The following is a 15,991-nucleotide window of genomic DNA, read 5'->3' as shown; positions in this document are numbered from 1 at the left end:
GACGCAGGGTGACGCGTAAAATATTACCGTGACAGCAAAGGCTGGACACGCAGGACACAAGAATACTTTCACCACTTGGTGACGGTTGTCGAGCAGCCCTGACCCTAACATTCACTGTACTCAGTGTGTCCCTGACGCCCTCTAAGGCTCTTTACGTGTATTAGCTTATTTAATTAATCCTCACAACAACCCCAAAGAATATCTTACTCTTTCTTTACGGAAAGGAAACTGAAGCACAGAGAGGCCACGTAACTGCCCGAGGTCACACAGCTGGCCAGTACCATCGAGCGTGACTCTGTGGCCTCCTACCGTAGGTATGACGATCACCTCTGCTCGGCGAGGCCGCTCAACATGAAATGGGGCCCAGAGGGCAATTCTAGCTCTGCCTGGACAGCGCTGCACGTTGGCGTACACAATTCTCTCAGATAAAAAACACAACCAAAACAACGCCTTGCCAGGCACTGTCAACTCGAATCTTGCAAACCAAGCTACGAAAGGCCGCGCTGGTCGGCGCCGCGTGGGCCATGAGTGGCAGAGGGGCTCTCGCAGGCCTGTGAGGGAGCCGGGAACTCAGGGTGCGATCCTGCACACTTCTCGGGCGCCTGCGACAGCAGGCTGTGAATCCACTGCCAAGTCCCCAGCGCGCTGCAGCCCCACAGGGAGAAATCACCAGGGGGGTCCTGCTGGACACCGCTGTTGCCAGGACGGCTACCCACTGGCCTCAAAGGCATTTTTTTACCTATAAATTTAAAAAAGATTTGATATGGCAGAGCGCCTCGGCTCAGTTCTGCTGCTTCTGCACGAGGCACAACACAGGGTAATCGCTCTGCCAGACCTGCATTTGGACCGTTACATTGTATTGACCACGTCACAATTAACTGTATTAATAACTACTTGCCCTACTAAATCATTTAAAGTAGAATACTATCTAATAATAATTTTAATGTTGTCCTATTTGACATTTGTGCTATTTTCAGTGCTAACATTTTTTATCAGGATGTCACAGTTTTTTCCCTTTAAGTGATTTTAACATATTTACTCCTACTCTTACAAGTAACTTTATCGTAATCAGATGCCAAGAATTTGTGAGCAATATACATCCCTCATCTCATAAAGAAAATGGCTGAAAACCGAGGCTCTCTCCGAAAACGTCCCAAGCCTCGCCTGCCGGCCACGTCCCCAGCCCTTCGCCCCCGCCAGGCGCCCTGGGCTCTGCCGCCTCACGGGGCTGCTCACCAGACGCCGCTGAGCCCCTCTGAGGAAAGTCAAGGACGGCAGCGCCAGACGAACGAGAGCGCGTGCTGCAGGGCAGGCTGCCGCACAGGGAAAGCGACAGGGCTGGGGACTCCTGTGTGAGGCCTCGGGAGGAGGCAGGCGCTGGGCGGAGAAGCGGCCTGTGCCATGTGCACCACGACCCTCACACACCGGTCACCAACGAGACTTCAGTGCCCAGCACAGCAGGCAATGCTCTGTGGCTGCCACCTGGAGAGGAACCGGATCTCAGCGCCCGGCGTCCCGCCAGTGTGGACGCGTTGGTCACGCACGCACCTGTCCCCGGGTCCCTCTTACGCTCCGTCCGACCGTGCTTCTGAAATAGCTTCGAAGACAAGTCGCCGACCCTTTCGTTCTCTGCATTAATGGCTTTCTGGATCTCCTGGATCTCCTTTTTTCTGGCTGGAGGAAGTTCTTCGAGTTTTTCCCTTGATTCCAGCTCATTTGTGCCATCATCGTCATCTCCATCACACACCTCAAAGTCATCTTCATAGTCCTACGAACCATGACAACGTTTTTGGAAGCTTTAGGACAAACTGACCTTAAAGAACACTCACACAAAATGAAACATGCAATTTATAATTTAAGCTCGTTGTAAGAACAAATTGTTTTTAAGCCAAGAAAAGTTTTAACGTATATACATACTTCAAAGTCATCTTCGAAATTGGCTGTGTATTCATCGGCTCCAACATTTTCTACGTCAGTGTCTTCTTTTTCAATTTCCTATAGGTAAGAACCAAACACATAACAAAAAAATTCAATCACAAATTTGAATCTTGCAAACAGGTTGTGAAAACACATGCTTTCTGAGATTCATCTGAAGTTGCTAACTTAAAAATGTAAGTATGAAACTGACATAACCTAATTTCAAATTCCTTAAGGATTTGCTAACTTATAAATGTGACCAAAAAGAGGAAACAATTATTAAGCATATTCTCTCGGAGAAACTTCTATAATTCTCATGGCTAAAGGAGGAAAGAAGCATCACACAAACAAACCCCACATTCCAGCGACTCCCTACTTCATTCTCCAGCCACGAACACATCCCTACGTCTGCGCGGTCAAGGACAGACACACAGACACGTCCCGTCTGAGCTGCCACATGCTCCAGTGACTAAAACATCAACTACGAGGTCTCAGGGCACGAGGCTCGGACTCGGCGAGTCCTGTCCTTTTCATCTAAGGGACGACGGGCTGCTCGAATGCCAGCCTGCCCCTCAGTACCCAGGGCGCCTGGTCGTCATCACCTACCCACGCCAAGCCTGAACTCCACCCTCTGCAACCTGGGGATAAACAGAGGCATTTTGAAGTCCTGCGGTGGGAACTGCGCTCAGCCACGCTCTGAGCTCTGGGGAGGCTGCACACATCACCCTAAGGCCATCCTGCTAGGAAAACCGAGGGTGCCAGAAATGAAAGGTCTGGCAAACTCGTATTTGCTCCCAAAGCCGTTCCTCCTCATCCGTGTCCTGTGTACTGGCAGCACAGTGCCCTGTCCCTCACACGTACTCGCTGGGAACCCTCCAGGCTGGCCCTCCCCTCTGTCCGCTGTCGCCCCCAGCCCTTTCACAGACATCCATTTGAGAGGAAAGCTGACAGGACCACATCCGCGCAGGCCTCGTCAGCTCCCCGCGGCCCAGAGCCCAAGCCCCATGTACGCGTACGAGCCGAGGGGCTTCGGTTTCCCCGGGGAGAGGGGACGACAGGCCTGTGAACGGGACCCTCGGGACGGCCCGGACCGGACAGGACGCACTCTCCTTACCGCAGTCTCCTCCCGTCCTTGCCTCTGAGCCAGCTGCCACGCGGAGCTGTCCTCGTCATGCCTGTGCTGCGGACAGAGCATGGCCAGGGTCAGCCAGCGGAGAGGGGTCTCCAGGGCCCAGAGCCCACCTGCTTCCCGCAGAGGTACTGTCCTCAGCAGTTACAGACTTGGGTCCTGGCTCTGAGGTGCACAAATGGGGTGACCCAGCATTTAACCACCTCTGCGCCCCAGTTTCCTCCTCTCAGAAATGAGGAGATGATGGTACCTACTCCTACTGCCAGTGGGAGGGGCGGATACACTGGCGCTCGCCGGCATCGGGCAGGTGACCCACGTCCCTGCTGGGGTCACTGGGAAAGGCGGGCACAACTCAGATGTTACTGCCCCTGACTATTCAGTGCATAAAACTGGGGATAGCATGGTGTAGTACCATGAAGAAAATGAAGCATTTTCCATGTGTCCAGAAAACTATTCTGGTGCACTGTAGGCTCCATAGACACTAAAGAATTAACAAAGACAAATTCAGCGTTGGCACTATACAACGTAAGACAAAACCATCAGCCAAGACAAGCTGTCAAGTATCTTCAATGTCACTTCCGGACCCTTTCGGGGGAGAAATATGTCACATACTTTGCAGTTTCGGTGAAAAAAAGAATGTAAAATGTCTCACTGGTAATTTCTTATATTGACTGGATACTATTTGAAAGGATATTATTTAAGAAATATTGGATTATATAATGTTCTTAAAATTGTTTAGTTTTTAATGTGACTGCTAAAAACTTTAAATTAAATGTGGCCTACATTGTAATCTACTGAACAATGCTAATCTGCTGCTCACACAAATATTGGGAAACAAAGGAAGACATTAAAAACTACACATTTTCATCCAGTAACTCCGCTTCAATAAATTTAACCACGGAAAGCACGAGGCAGATCTGTATCATTAGAAACAGGGGTTTCCACAATGAACTGGCAAAAACAGTATGCTGCATGGCAGGGGTGGGGTCGTGCGAGAGGTGGAAAACAGAAAAAGCGCATCCTAAACCCCAAACGTGTGTTTCAATACATGACTGTAAGTGATCACATGAGAAAAAAGATTATATGAGAAGAAATGTGTGTCAGGCTGTTTTTCCTTAGCGTGGCTGTAGCTAGATAGGAAGCGATCCAACCACCCCCAAAAGTGAACGAGTAAAACGTGCCCACATCAAAACAACACATCCTGTATGACCTAACTTATGTGAAGTGACGTATTTGTATATGTATGAAATAAAGAGATACATAAAAATATGGCACAAAATGTTAAAGTGTCAGGGGTTTCAGATAACTATTGAAGAAAAAATTATTCTTCAGAAATAACAGAACCCCAAATCTGCTTCCCACATTACCTTTAATAAAACAAAAACCTAGGAAAGCGCTTCGATGATAATTACGAAGATGGCACAAAAATGAAGACCGGGGACACGTTGACACAGGAGGTGAAGCGGCAGCGGATGCGACTCTCAGCAGGTGCACAGGTCATTCAGGACGTGGTGTGGGGCTACGAGCGCCCGTGCGCGTTAACAGCGAACGCCTGGCAGACCGTGCACGAGGGCATCTGACCGCCCCGCCTCGTGGGACGCTTTCTTAACACCAGTGCAGCTTCTTTACTCGCCACAGGTCTGCTCAGACTCTCTACCTCTTCTCGAGGCAGTTTCGACAATTCCCATGTTCCAGGAATTTGTCCCCTTCACTAAGTTGTCGAACTCCTTAGCGTGAGATGCTGCCACTGTATCCATTAGTGAAAGCGGGGCGCTAAAGTCTCGTACTACTTAATTTTCTATTTTTCCCTTTAATTCTGTCGCTTTTTGCTTCTTGTGCTTTGGGGCCCTTTGTGAGGTTCTAATGCTTGTGCCTTCCTTCCGAGACCATTATTTCACCACAACGACATGTCCCCCTGCTTCTCGTTACACCTCGTCAGGAGCACGGCCACTCGGGATCTGTCACGGCTGCTGACAGTGTAACACGTCCATCTTCTTACCTTCGGTTTACGTGAGTCTTCTAATCTAAATGTGTCTCCTATGTGCCCCCGGCAATCAGCAGCCCAATAATCACGTGCGAAGAGGTCTATCTGAGCTTTCAGGAAAAATGAAGCGTCATCACCGCAAGTGTCTTACCTTCCTTCTCGAGTCTCTGTCTTTCCCATCATTCCTTATTAACATCTCCGCGTGCCTAGCAAGCAAACATGATCAAAAGCAAAATTAACTTTAAATGTATAACAAAAAATAATACATCTGTATCTCAGTGAAGGCTCTTATCACTATTTGATATGATTAAAAACTGCTGTAGGTTGGCAAATTTCTAAAGCATGCTTTATTAGAACCGTGAATACTAAAGCCTTCCTAACATTTTACTATTTCAGCAGTAATCCGAGCTAGAAAACACCTTCAGTAGAGAAAAGAAACTGTGTTTTAACATGTATGTATGAATCTATCCTTTTAGAGTTCTAGAAAATTCCTGTAATTTTATTAGACTCATTGTCAATTATTTTACGTTTAATATAATATTTGCATTTCCAAAAGAAAGATTTATTTAAAAACCTTCTATTTTTTAATTACATGATAGTTAAGACCTAAAATAAGGGTTTCAAAATTTCAAATTGATTCTCAGTTTTTATTTTTAGTTATTTATTTATTTAGGAAAAATAAGATTTATTAAAGTACATTTCAGGAGAGAAACGGGCTACGCCAGAGATGGCCACAGCCCGATCCTCAGTTTCTAGAACTTATGTTCACAGCAGTTCCACGCAGCATGTGGTTTAAGAGACACTCAGAACTGCACGCAGCTCTGTCTGTCCTAGCAGATTCGCAGAGCGAAGTCTAGGAATTTGCACCCTTAGGTTTAAGTGCTAGCTTTGCTCAAACTTGTAAGAATTCAAGCAAGCCACTTAGCCTGTTCTCCTAATCCGTGAAAAAGAATTACCAAATATGGCTGCCATAAAGAACAAACAAAAATCTGGAGTTTATACACAAAATTAGTTTATATACAAACTTCAATCTGTAATCTCACAAAACCCACACAAAATAGGAATTATCATCAGAGTTTTACGGGAAAGAAAAGGCTCAGAAGGGCCACCCAACATCCACAGTGCAGACATGTCACCACAGCTGGCAGGTGCCAACACACTGACCCTCACAAAACCGCAGGGGCCTCACTGCCAAAGGAAGCATTTTTCATCTGCACTCCCGCCAACAGACGCGGGACAGTGGGGCTCTGGGGGTGTGATGCGTGTTTAGCAGACGTGAACCAGAAGCTGGTAAAAGGTGGCCGACAGCCCGGTGGCTCTTGGCTCTGCCCTCTGGGGCTGGTCAAGTGCTGCAGGGGTGGGGGCTGGACATTCAGAGCCTCACAAACAAGTTTTCCCCCAAAGCGGGCACAGATGCTCTCATTTTGTAAGAGCAAATGTAAAACTGGCAAACTAGGACCAATAATGTATAACAAGTCTCCAAGCTCCTCCACTACACTTAAAATATGGTTCAGAGTAAAATGGAAATAAGTTATCTGTTATCTATAATTTATTTCATTTACTGGCTATAATTAGACCCAACAAGAAAAAATTCATTCTAAAGCATTCTACGAGAACTGCATTACATGTAAGAATCAACCAAAGAGCACGTGTCCCTTACTGGCTGCTGGTCCCGTCTCTCTTTGAACTTCCACCTCGATTTCTGTGTTCACCACCCTATCAAACAAAAATTCCATAACCATTAATCAGTGTATCATGATGAACTGACCGTAATTACCAAGTTCTGTTCAAGAAGGGACTAAAACTTTAACGGCAGCAGCTATGCTATATGCATCTCTTAAAATAACTGTTTTTATTAGTATCTTTAGTAAGCTAGGTAACTAGCATTAGGAAGATGAATAAAGGTATACTAAAAGGTGATTACATATTACTTGGGTAAGTAAAAGGAATTTAGAGTTATCAATTTCACATTATTTTCAGATAAGTATGACTCGTTCTTTACACTGCTTAAAATTATAAATTTTCCAACATACGGAGTGTGGCTATTTCACAGATGTATGCACCTAGAAAAAATTTTAACAATCTTCTCTTAATAAAAACTATTAGATTGTGCAAATAGACGTGTAGGTAGGTTGTGTAACAAAGGGACACTGGCTGAGTAAGTGCTTGCAGGAAGCACGGCACAGGGGTGTGAGGCTGGTCCTCAACCACTAAAGATGCCAAGAGGAGGGGACAGTCCCTCCCCAGGGCAAGGATGATTACAGACCTGGGATTTATCCATAAAAAGTGCAGAGCGAAAGAAGGGCAGGATTCAACCACCACTAAGAAAGATCAGTCTGGAGGGCAACATACAACATGTACGAAAAGCCTTAAAAAGAGCTAAAATACGCTTTCTTTGACCTATAAATTCTATTTCTAGGAAATTATTCCTAGAAAATGATCTAAAACATATATTAAGATTCTTATTCTGTTCATCTCAGAATAATTTCTAATATCAAAAAAATATCAGTGACCTGAATATTCAATATTAAGTTACTTATTAAATAAATGAGGTTATGCCATGATAGAATACCATATGGCTATTAAATATTCCAGTATTAAAAATCATTTCCCAGAATTAAAAGAAAAAATAGCTTGATTCCAATTTTGCACTATTAAAAAGTGAATTTACAGACAGGAAAAAGGATGGCAAGCATATGCACACATTACAGATGGACTATCTCTGAGTCTGGGATCATGGGTAATTTTTTTTACTCTTCCTGTATTTAAAAATTTTTTAAAAATTACTTAGAAAAAAGTCTAATTACACGTTTAACAGGAAGAACAGTCTGGCATCAGTTTATAAAAGAGATCAGAATGGAAAGAGAATGAAATCAGTAGTGCTGGATAAGAAAAAATTAGAATTTAATGCCCATATGGATATAAAGGAGGAGAAAAAAGAATCGACTATGAGAATTAAACCTAAGGGAAAAGAGACTGGCTGGTGCCTGACCGACAGCTGGAGGAGGTACACAACAAGAGGCCCATGAGATCAAAGTGACACTGACGAGTGGGAGGTAACTCAGGAGGGCAGCAGCCCTGGGAGCAGCCCCGCTTCACAGCTGCTGTCCTGGAGAAAGTTTAGAGTGCCCACTGCATGTTATGGTTACCTCACGATAATTATATCCATCGCCACAGTGATTAAGGAGCTAACGCGGTAACTAAGCTGAAAAGTGTATTTTTTGAGTACCTGAAAATCAATGCAAATAAAAATCTTAGATAATGCTCTCTAATCCCTCCTGATCTGATATTATATACTCATATATTTCCTTATCATATGGCTTCTCAAATATAAAGTAAGCTTCGTGAAAATAAAAACTTGTTTTGTTCGCAGATACGTCCTCAGCACCTAGAACAGTGGCTGACAGACAGTGGCCACTCAATAAATGTGAACGAATTATCTAGCAAAGGAAGTTTGTCAGCTGTCAGAAGCCTCTTCCCTGGGGCGGAAGTGTGCATGTGTTTAAGTCCCCAGATGCTGGTCAGGCACCAGCCAGTCCAAGGCCCCTGCCCTCAGGAGACTCTGCTTGGAGGGAGCACCACCCAAAAATGGGAGCATGAAATCCATTCACTTCAGAGTCTGGAAAAACGGTGCAACAAAAAGCATAAACATGAAAACGAAGACACTAAAATGAATGCAGGGAATTCTAAGCAGTTACAGTAATTTTGTCAACACACGGGAGGAAACTAGACCCTTTGCGATCAATCGTTTTGTGTACGTGCTGTTTTGTTTGTTTTGCAAACTTATACTACCAATTTTGGTCGAAACATTTTGCTAAAATTAAAATTATACGCTTAATTTCCACTCTAAAATATTGGCTTCCTCCTTAGTGTTCAATTTTAAAATTTTATGATAGATTTCTGAATATGCGTTAAAAGTACATCACAAAGCAATCAGATCCAGCCTCGTGTTTCCAGCTCAGGGCCCAGTGCACTGACCGACCACAGAGCGCAGGCCTGAGTTGCGTTCTGACCGTGTGACGTTAAGTGCCAGCACCGCCATGGGCTGCGCCTAGACAGAGCACCCCCACCCCCGGGGGCTGACCGCGGGACGCCCACAAAGGAAACACGCGGCAGGAGCAGTACCTTGGGTTCCCTTTTCCTGTGCTCTTCCTTCGACGACCTGTCCTTTTTATCCATGCTACCTCGGTGCCTCTCGTCATCAAAGTGAGATCCTTCTTTGTGCCGTTTTTCTTTGTGTCTTTCTTCCCCTTCCTTGTCGGAGAACGAATTACTTTTTCCTTTTGAATATCTCTCTCTTTTTTCCCGTGTGCTGCTTTTTTCTCGATGTTTCTTTTCTCGATCTGGTTCTTTTGGCTTCCTGTGTCTTCTTTCACCTTCTTCTTTATAGAGCCAGTACTTAAGAGGATTATCTTTGCTGTCACCATACTGCAACTTAGAAGGAATATATTGAAAAATGAGTGATCCACAATGCGGCATGCTGTGGCACACGTTCTGATGAAGGCGAAGAAAGCTGCACAACCCTCCCTGCCCATCGGCCTCTCCTGCTGCGGGAGCCTTCAGGGACACTCATTCGGAGGATGTGCTTCTGGAAAAGACAACCCCACTGCTCAATGCTGCCGGCCACACAGCCCTAAGGATGACGGCGACATTACAGCCAGGTGCCCTCGCCGAGATGTAGGCGACAGCGTCCCAATTCCTCAGCTCAGCGGACAAGGCGCTGCACAGCTCAGCGACCCCCTCCTCTACAGCCTCATCCTGTCGCCCTCTCCCAACTCCTTCACATGCTGAACCCCACCAACATGCAAGCCCCTCACACTGTGTAATTTCTGCAGAGACATGCTCCTGTGTGCAGCGCACCGCTGCGCCTCTCCTGATAGCATGCCCACCTGTGTCCCTCTCCTTGGTACTTCACGTCACGGGTCTCTACCCACCCACAGGGAGACTCTTAACCCGGGCTTGTCGTCTGGTCACATCTGCACCCCACATCACACGAGTGCTCGGTCATAACTGGTGTTGCCCACCAGAAAGGGGACGGCTGACCCGTACAGCAGGCTGTCAATGCCTGATGCACGTGGCTCAGGTCTGCAGTTCTGGGAGCAACATCGACGTGTCTGCATGGAACCCTGAAACTGAACTGTCCTCTGCCTTCAAGGCCCCCTCCGCTCATGCAGGCACTGGACGTCTGCTCTACAGCCACAGGCCCTGCATGTCACACTTCCCTTGTCCTAGCCCCCCACATCACCCCTCCACGCCCCTGCGGCCGCCTACCAGCGCCGACCCACACCATGCTCAGCTCCCCCAGAAAGACATGGTGACGAGCCCCAGACCAAGCTTAGTTCAGTCTACCACGCGTCTGTCACCAGAAAAAACTCTACGAGGATTAAAGTGCCTGGGGTTAAAAAAAAGTTATGAGGACCCAGAGCAAAGCAGAGGTGGTGTGGGGAAGGGGCTTCTGGGTATGAGGCAGACAGACTACTTCACAATTTTAACCTTACTTAGAAATGAATCCAAGATTCCACATGTAAAATTCAAAACAAGCAGAAAGCAGCAACACCAACGACTAGCAGCGTTAACTGTAAAGCACACTTAAACGAGCACAACTCCACTCGAGCAAACGCACGTGGGTCATGACCACGAGTGGAGTGGTAAGCTTCACACGAGACGCTCCCAGCGCCCTTCCTCCTGAAGCTCGCCAGCCAAGGTCAGCGGTTATGAGGATGCCCTAGACACCCTGGGGGACACAGGGAATGACACCCTGGTGTAAATAACTACAGCCTTTATATCACATGAACAAGCTCAGCCTACAGTCACTTGATCCAGTAAGTTCACTTCCAGAACTGATAAGGGAATAATGACGAGTAAATGCAGAGAGTTTACTCCATGAGTGTCTTTACAATAAAAAAATTTAGAAGCAACATAAGTGTCTAAAAAAAGCAGACATGTCAAGAGGACTACGGCAGGTCCATATCATTAGACATCACGCAGGCATTAAAATACTGTTATGGAAAAATATGATAATTTAGGAAAATGCTCAAAATGTACTTTCTAAACAATTCACAGAACAGTAAAATCCAACTCAAGAAAAAAGCTCATGTGCACCTAAACACGCACCAGGTGTCACCCTCAGCATTCGCCAGGGCTGGTCTCAGGACCCCTGTGGGCGCTCGCGTCCACCATAAAACGGTGCAGTGTCTGCACACGGCCTATGCACACGCGGCCGTGTCCTTCAGACCGTCCTAGATGACCTACAGCACGTGGCCCAGAGCAGATGCTGTGGAGCCTTAGCTGCTATTCTGTCCTCTTTAGGGTATCCACCTAAACATTACCTTTGCATGGGGACTGGTTTTCATTCTTATTATTTGTATTTTCTAAGTTTTCCAAAATAACCGAGTACTACCGTTGGAATCAGAGAAACACACTTGCCAGTGAGAGGAAAAGTAACTGACCACACGCAGCGCTTGAGAACCATCTCAGGCCTTGAATTCTGTCTGCATTTCCCCCAATGCCCCTTGCTGACGTGCCTCCTGCTTCGCAGTGCCTAAGCTGTGGCCTGCATACCTTTCTTTCTCTGTATCGCCTCTCTCTCTCCTCATCGCCTCTTTCAGAGTCTTCATCTCTCCATTCCTTCTCTTCAATTCTTACTTTACTTACTGCAAAAATAAAAAATGTCTTTAGTATTCCCAAACTGTAGCGCATCAAAAGAACCTTCTAATATCTTCCTACAGTCTTCACTGTCCACAACAGGTTATAAATCACACAGTAACACATAAGAAAACATGTTCTCCAATTAGAATACATTCTACAATCCTGAGACTGGAAAGTTCTAGAATCTAAACATGGAACAAAGGAGATCAAAATGACAAGTGTACTGGGGCAACCTGGTGAACGTAAAATTAGCTCTTGGAAGCTTGAGAGGGGGCCAACCCCAACACACGCCTCTGCTGTTCTATGTCATTGATGGAGGTCCCGGCAGCATGGCCCAGCAGGCACATGCTTCAAGGAAAGAAAGCTGCCTCGGGATGAGCTGGGGGACTGTGTCTGTCCCTTGGCCCCTGGAGCCCCACTGCATATGCTGCAGACGCAGAAGACCACGTGCAGCCCATCTGTTGGCACCCGCCCCACCTGACCTGTGAGAAAGGCCACAGGGACCCAACAGAGCCACACACGATCGCTGATGATGCCCAGAGCATCATCCAACCAAGAAAAATAGACTTTCACTTTTGAATCTGCACAGAAAGGTCATTAGACTTAATATTAAGAGAATAGCCATTTAAGAAGAAAAATGAGAACAGAATTAAACATTCATTGAAGGAACTTCATTCAGAAGTACTCACTGAGCACAGATTACTTTCCTGGGAGCCTGAGATCTGAGAGCAGAACGGGGTGGGCCCCAGCTCACATGCAGCAGCAGAGGCAGGAATACACAGTGAGGGGGCCAGGCCTCCACAGACTGGAGGACAGAGGCTGGGCTCAGGGTGAGTACCAGGTGTCTGCCTGACGACACAAGGGTGCAGGTGCCATCGGCTGAGATGGCTCAGGCTGTGGGGAGGCTCTGCAGGCCGTCGGTTCAGTCTAGGGCATGTGGGGTTTGCCATGCCCATCGGATGTCAAGTATAGCACATATAGCCTGTGATTCAGGGGTGAGGCATAAGTGAGGACCCACACTTGGAATGCAGGGACAAACGGTGTTTGAAAGCCCTGGATGCCATCACCAAGGGGGACAGGAGCAAGACCACACTTTACAGAAGGGGAAACCAGTGGAGACGGGGAGGGGTGTGAAGAGGACCAAGGGAGGGAGAGGAAGCTTAGCCTGACCACGTAGCCCCATCCGCACATGCACCGGGGACAAGACAGGGCAACCAAAAGACTGCTGGAGAACAAAGGATTTCATCAGAAACAAGGCAACAGCCCTGAAAGAGGCCAAGCAGAGTGAGTTGGTTACTTGGTGACCTGGCTACCTGGGGACCTGACCCCAAGGTCACCATTTCTAGCAGACATACCCTGAGGTCTGCAGCCCCATCACCCAGGGCAGGTCTGCTGGCGACTGAGGGCCCTGGTGGGGGTGGCACCACTGCATAGCCGGGCCCTGCGGCCATCCTGGTGTCTCTGAGCTCACGCACATTCTATATATTTCTTTGCTATTTCTGCTGACTAATCTGGGTTTGTATAAGAAACACATACTATTTGTACTATGTAAAGGTTGTAAAGATACTTCCATGGCGGGGGGCGGGGGGTATACACTTTTACCTAGGGGATTCAGACAAGTAAAATTTAAATATTGCTCAAAATAAAACCGATGCTTCTGAGGAATTCTTCTTTACCCGAGCATAATTTTTGTTTATCTACGACATGGACTGAGATTTATTCAGATAGTAAGTCTGAAATGTTTCAACGGTTAAACTCTAGAAAATCGTTACCTTTTTCATTCACTGAGACGAGTTTCTAAATATCAAAACGGAACCAACCGTGAAAAGCACATGCACGTCCAACGGGGCATCTAATCAAGTGCAAAGCCAGCATGGTTATGAAAACCACGAGAGAGTTCAAGTGGGGAGCAGCACTTCTGAGGTGAGTGCCCTTCAACGCTGAGCAACTGGGAGAGGCGGCCAGGTGGACAGCCTGGCGAGGACACACACCTGTCCGCACGCTGTGTTCCAACCTGTCAGCCAGTGGCTGGCGTGCGTCCGGGCCCAGCAGGTTGTGGTGTGCGGTCGCCTGCCGGGGCTGCTCCCTGCGAGCCCGGTGCTCTCGGTCCTTGTCCCTGTCTTTCCCTCGACTCTGAGACTTGTCCACATCCTGTTCTCTGGACCTGTCCCGAAGCTTCTCTCCGTCCCGGTCCCTCCTCCTCTCCCGTGGCTTCTCTCTGTCTCTCTCTCCATGAGGACCTTCCCTGCAGCTGTAACTGTCCCTCTCAGCTGCCGTCTCTCTGCACTTGGTGTCTGGGTCCGGGTCCCTGTGCTTCGGCTCCATGGGCTCTGGGAGGCCCATTTCCGACCCCTTATGCGGCTTCTTTCCTCTGTGCTTCTTGTTTTCTTTGGGACTTCCTGACTGTGCAGCCTACAGCAAGGGAAAGAAACAGTTTCTGGATGAGGCAGTCACACTCACTAATGGATCCACTGCAAGAAGGGCCTGGACCAAGTCTCCAAATCCACAGCAGGTGGAGTCACACTTAGCATTTCTGTGACTGGCAATAGGTACCCGTTTATAACGTGTTCACAGATGTTATCAAATGAAATCTAAAACACATCACGGATTAGAAAGCAAAAGAAAGGGGTATGAGGCTGTGCCCTAAGTCTCTGAGACACTAACCACCCGGGTCCCACTCCAAGAACAAGGATCCCTATATAAAACTCTCAGGAAGTCTCCACCTCAACCCCCAGGCTTCCTCCCACACACGCACACACAGACCACACGTACACATACGGACACATATATGTAGACACATACAAACACACACTTACTCATACCTGCAGATTCACAGACACATGTTCTCTCTCTTACATACACATGTACACACAACCCAAGCTTTGAACCATGGCAAAAACCCAATTGGGCTGCGAAGGTGCAGGCTGGGCCAAGAAACCTTGTCCCCAAGCACTTCCAGAGCTACTAACCTCACGGCTTTACTTCTGAGCCAAAAACTCCTCTGAAATGGGCCCCATGGAAGCAAAGTTGTGTAGTGCTGAGCACCAGGTAAAACTGTCCAAAAAAACCATACAGGGTCCATTCAGAACTCTGCTTAAATCTTTAAAATACATTACCCAAAGGTGTTTTCTGAGGTCATCGGTTTTCCAAGTATCATCTTTGGTTCTTCTCTAAAAACAAAAGTATAAAGTTAGAATTTTCAAAATTTACAATAACCAATTTTGTAAGCTCTAATTTAATTAGGCCATTTTAATCAATGGCACTTAGTACTTAATGTGCAAGAAATTACTGTCTACCAGAATTAAAGGTAATAAAAATACAAATTAAAAACAAAATTATTCACTAGTCTAGAATTACCTATAAATGATTACAGAATGTGTTCCTTTGGCTACTTAATAATGTAAATGTCCATGTTACTTCAAGGTTCTGGCTAAGCATAGGTAACACACACTCCCTACCTTCCCTGTGTCACCCTGAGGCCTTAAAGTGCCCAGTCCCTTGCTACTGAAAACACTTACTTTAATGAACCCGGTGCTTCATTGATAAATATGAAATGTCAATCGGGCATTTGAGAAAAACCAGTATAAGAAAGAAAAGAATCAAGATGAACATATAGAGAAAAATGACCCTAAAAGAAAATGAGCCAATAAAATCTTTATTTTGTAAAAAAAAAAAAAAAGGACATAAATTATATCCTCAAAAGATTTTTAGAACATTATAAGCACAAATTAAAACATATGGTACAAATAGGAGCAATAGAACAAAAATTCTTAACTTTAAATTAAAATTAACAAAGTAAAATATTTAAGTAGATGAAGCTAATGATAAAGCTGGATAAATCTCCCAGAATATATTTTTAAAAAAGAAAACAAGAATTCCAGAAGGATAAGAGAAAACAGAAAGGAGGAAATATAGAAATAATAGAAGAATGTCCTAGAAGTGAAGGTAGACTTAAGTTTCCACTTTGAAAGGGATGATCAAATGTCAAAAAAAAAAAAAAAAAAAGACTGAAAAAAGACCCATAACAGACATTGGTCCAATCACATTGCTTAGTTCTGCAGTGCATAACTGCTCATATAATGATGTTACTGTGATTATTGGTTTTCAATTTTAAAAATCAACCTGTCAACAAATGACAGAAAACTTAAGTTACACAATAACTTATGAAAAGGTTAGGGAATGGTATAGATGACAGAGCTCAGGAAGTTGGTGGCCTTAAAAGATAAGCAGAGGACAGAAAGAGGCGTGTAAATTCTTCCATGGGCTTTTAAACCACACACACACACACACACACACACACACACACACACACA

The 15,991-nt window shown here is 46.0% G+C and overlaps 1 protein-coding gene across 6 annotated transcripts in view; it reads right to left on the bottom strand.

Moving 5' to 3' along the window:
* The window catches only part of WDR60 (WD repeat domain 60), a 46,908-nt gene that overhangs the window by 23,733 nt on the left and 7,184 nt on the right, over positions 1 to 15,991 (bottom strand). For 4 of the 6 annotated variants that reach the window (XM_023523605.1, XM_023523604.1, XM_023523607.1 and 1 more), the window contains 9 exons: positions 14,795 to 14,848; positions 13,670 to 14,090; positions 11,592 to 11,683; positions 9,156 to 9,464; positions 6,691 to 6,746; positions 5,182 to 5,236; positions 3,032 to 3,097; positions 1,918 to 1,995; positions 1,549 to 1,768 (listed from right to left, as the gene is read on the bottom strand). In XM_023523605.1, coding sequence (XP_023379373.1) covers positions 1,549 to 1,768; positions 1,918 to 1,995; positions 3,032 to 3,097; positions 5,182 to 5,236; positions 6,691 to 6,746; positions 9,156 to 9,464; positions 11,592 to 11,683; positions 13,670 to 14,021 — 1,228 coding nt within the window. In that variant the 5' untranslated portion in view covers positions 14,022 to 14,090; positions 14,795 to 14,848. Of the gene's footprint in view, positions 1 to 1,548; positions 1,769 to 1,917; positions 1,996 to 3,031; positions 3,098 to 5,181; positions 5,237 to 6,690; positions 6,747 to 9,155; positions 9,465 to 11,591; positions 11,684 to 13,669; positions 14,091 to 14,647; positions 14,751 to 14,794; positions 14,849 to 15,991 lie in introns of those variants that run through there. The other 2 variants (XM_023523603.1, XM_023523606.1) reach the window with 2 other exon arrangements.

This window comes from Pteropus vampyrus, unplaced genomic scaffold, assembly GCF_000151845.1.
Source record: "Pteropus vampyrus isolate Shadow unplaced genomic scaffold, Pvam_2.0 Scaffold396, whole genome shotgun sequence".
NCBI classification, from domain to species: domain Eukaryota; kingdom Metazoa; phylum Chordata; class Mammalia; order Chiroptera; family Pteropodidae; genus Pteropus; species Pteropus vampyrus.
This window is presented reverse-complemented; position numbering and strand designations above follow the sequence as displayed.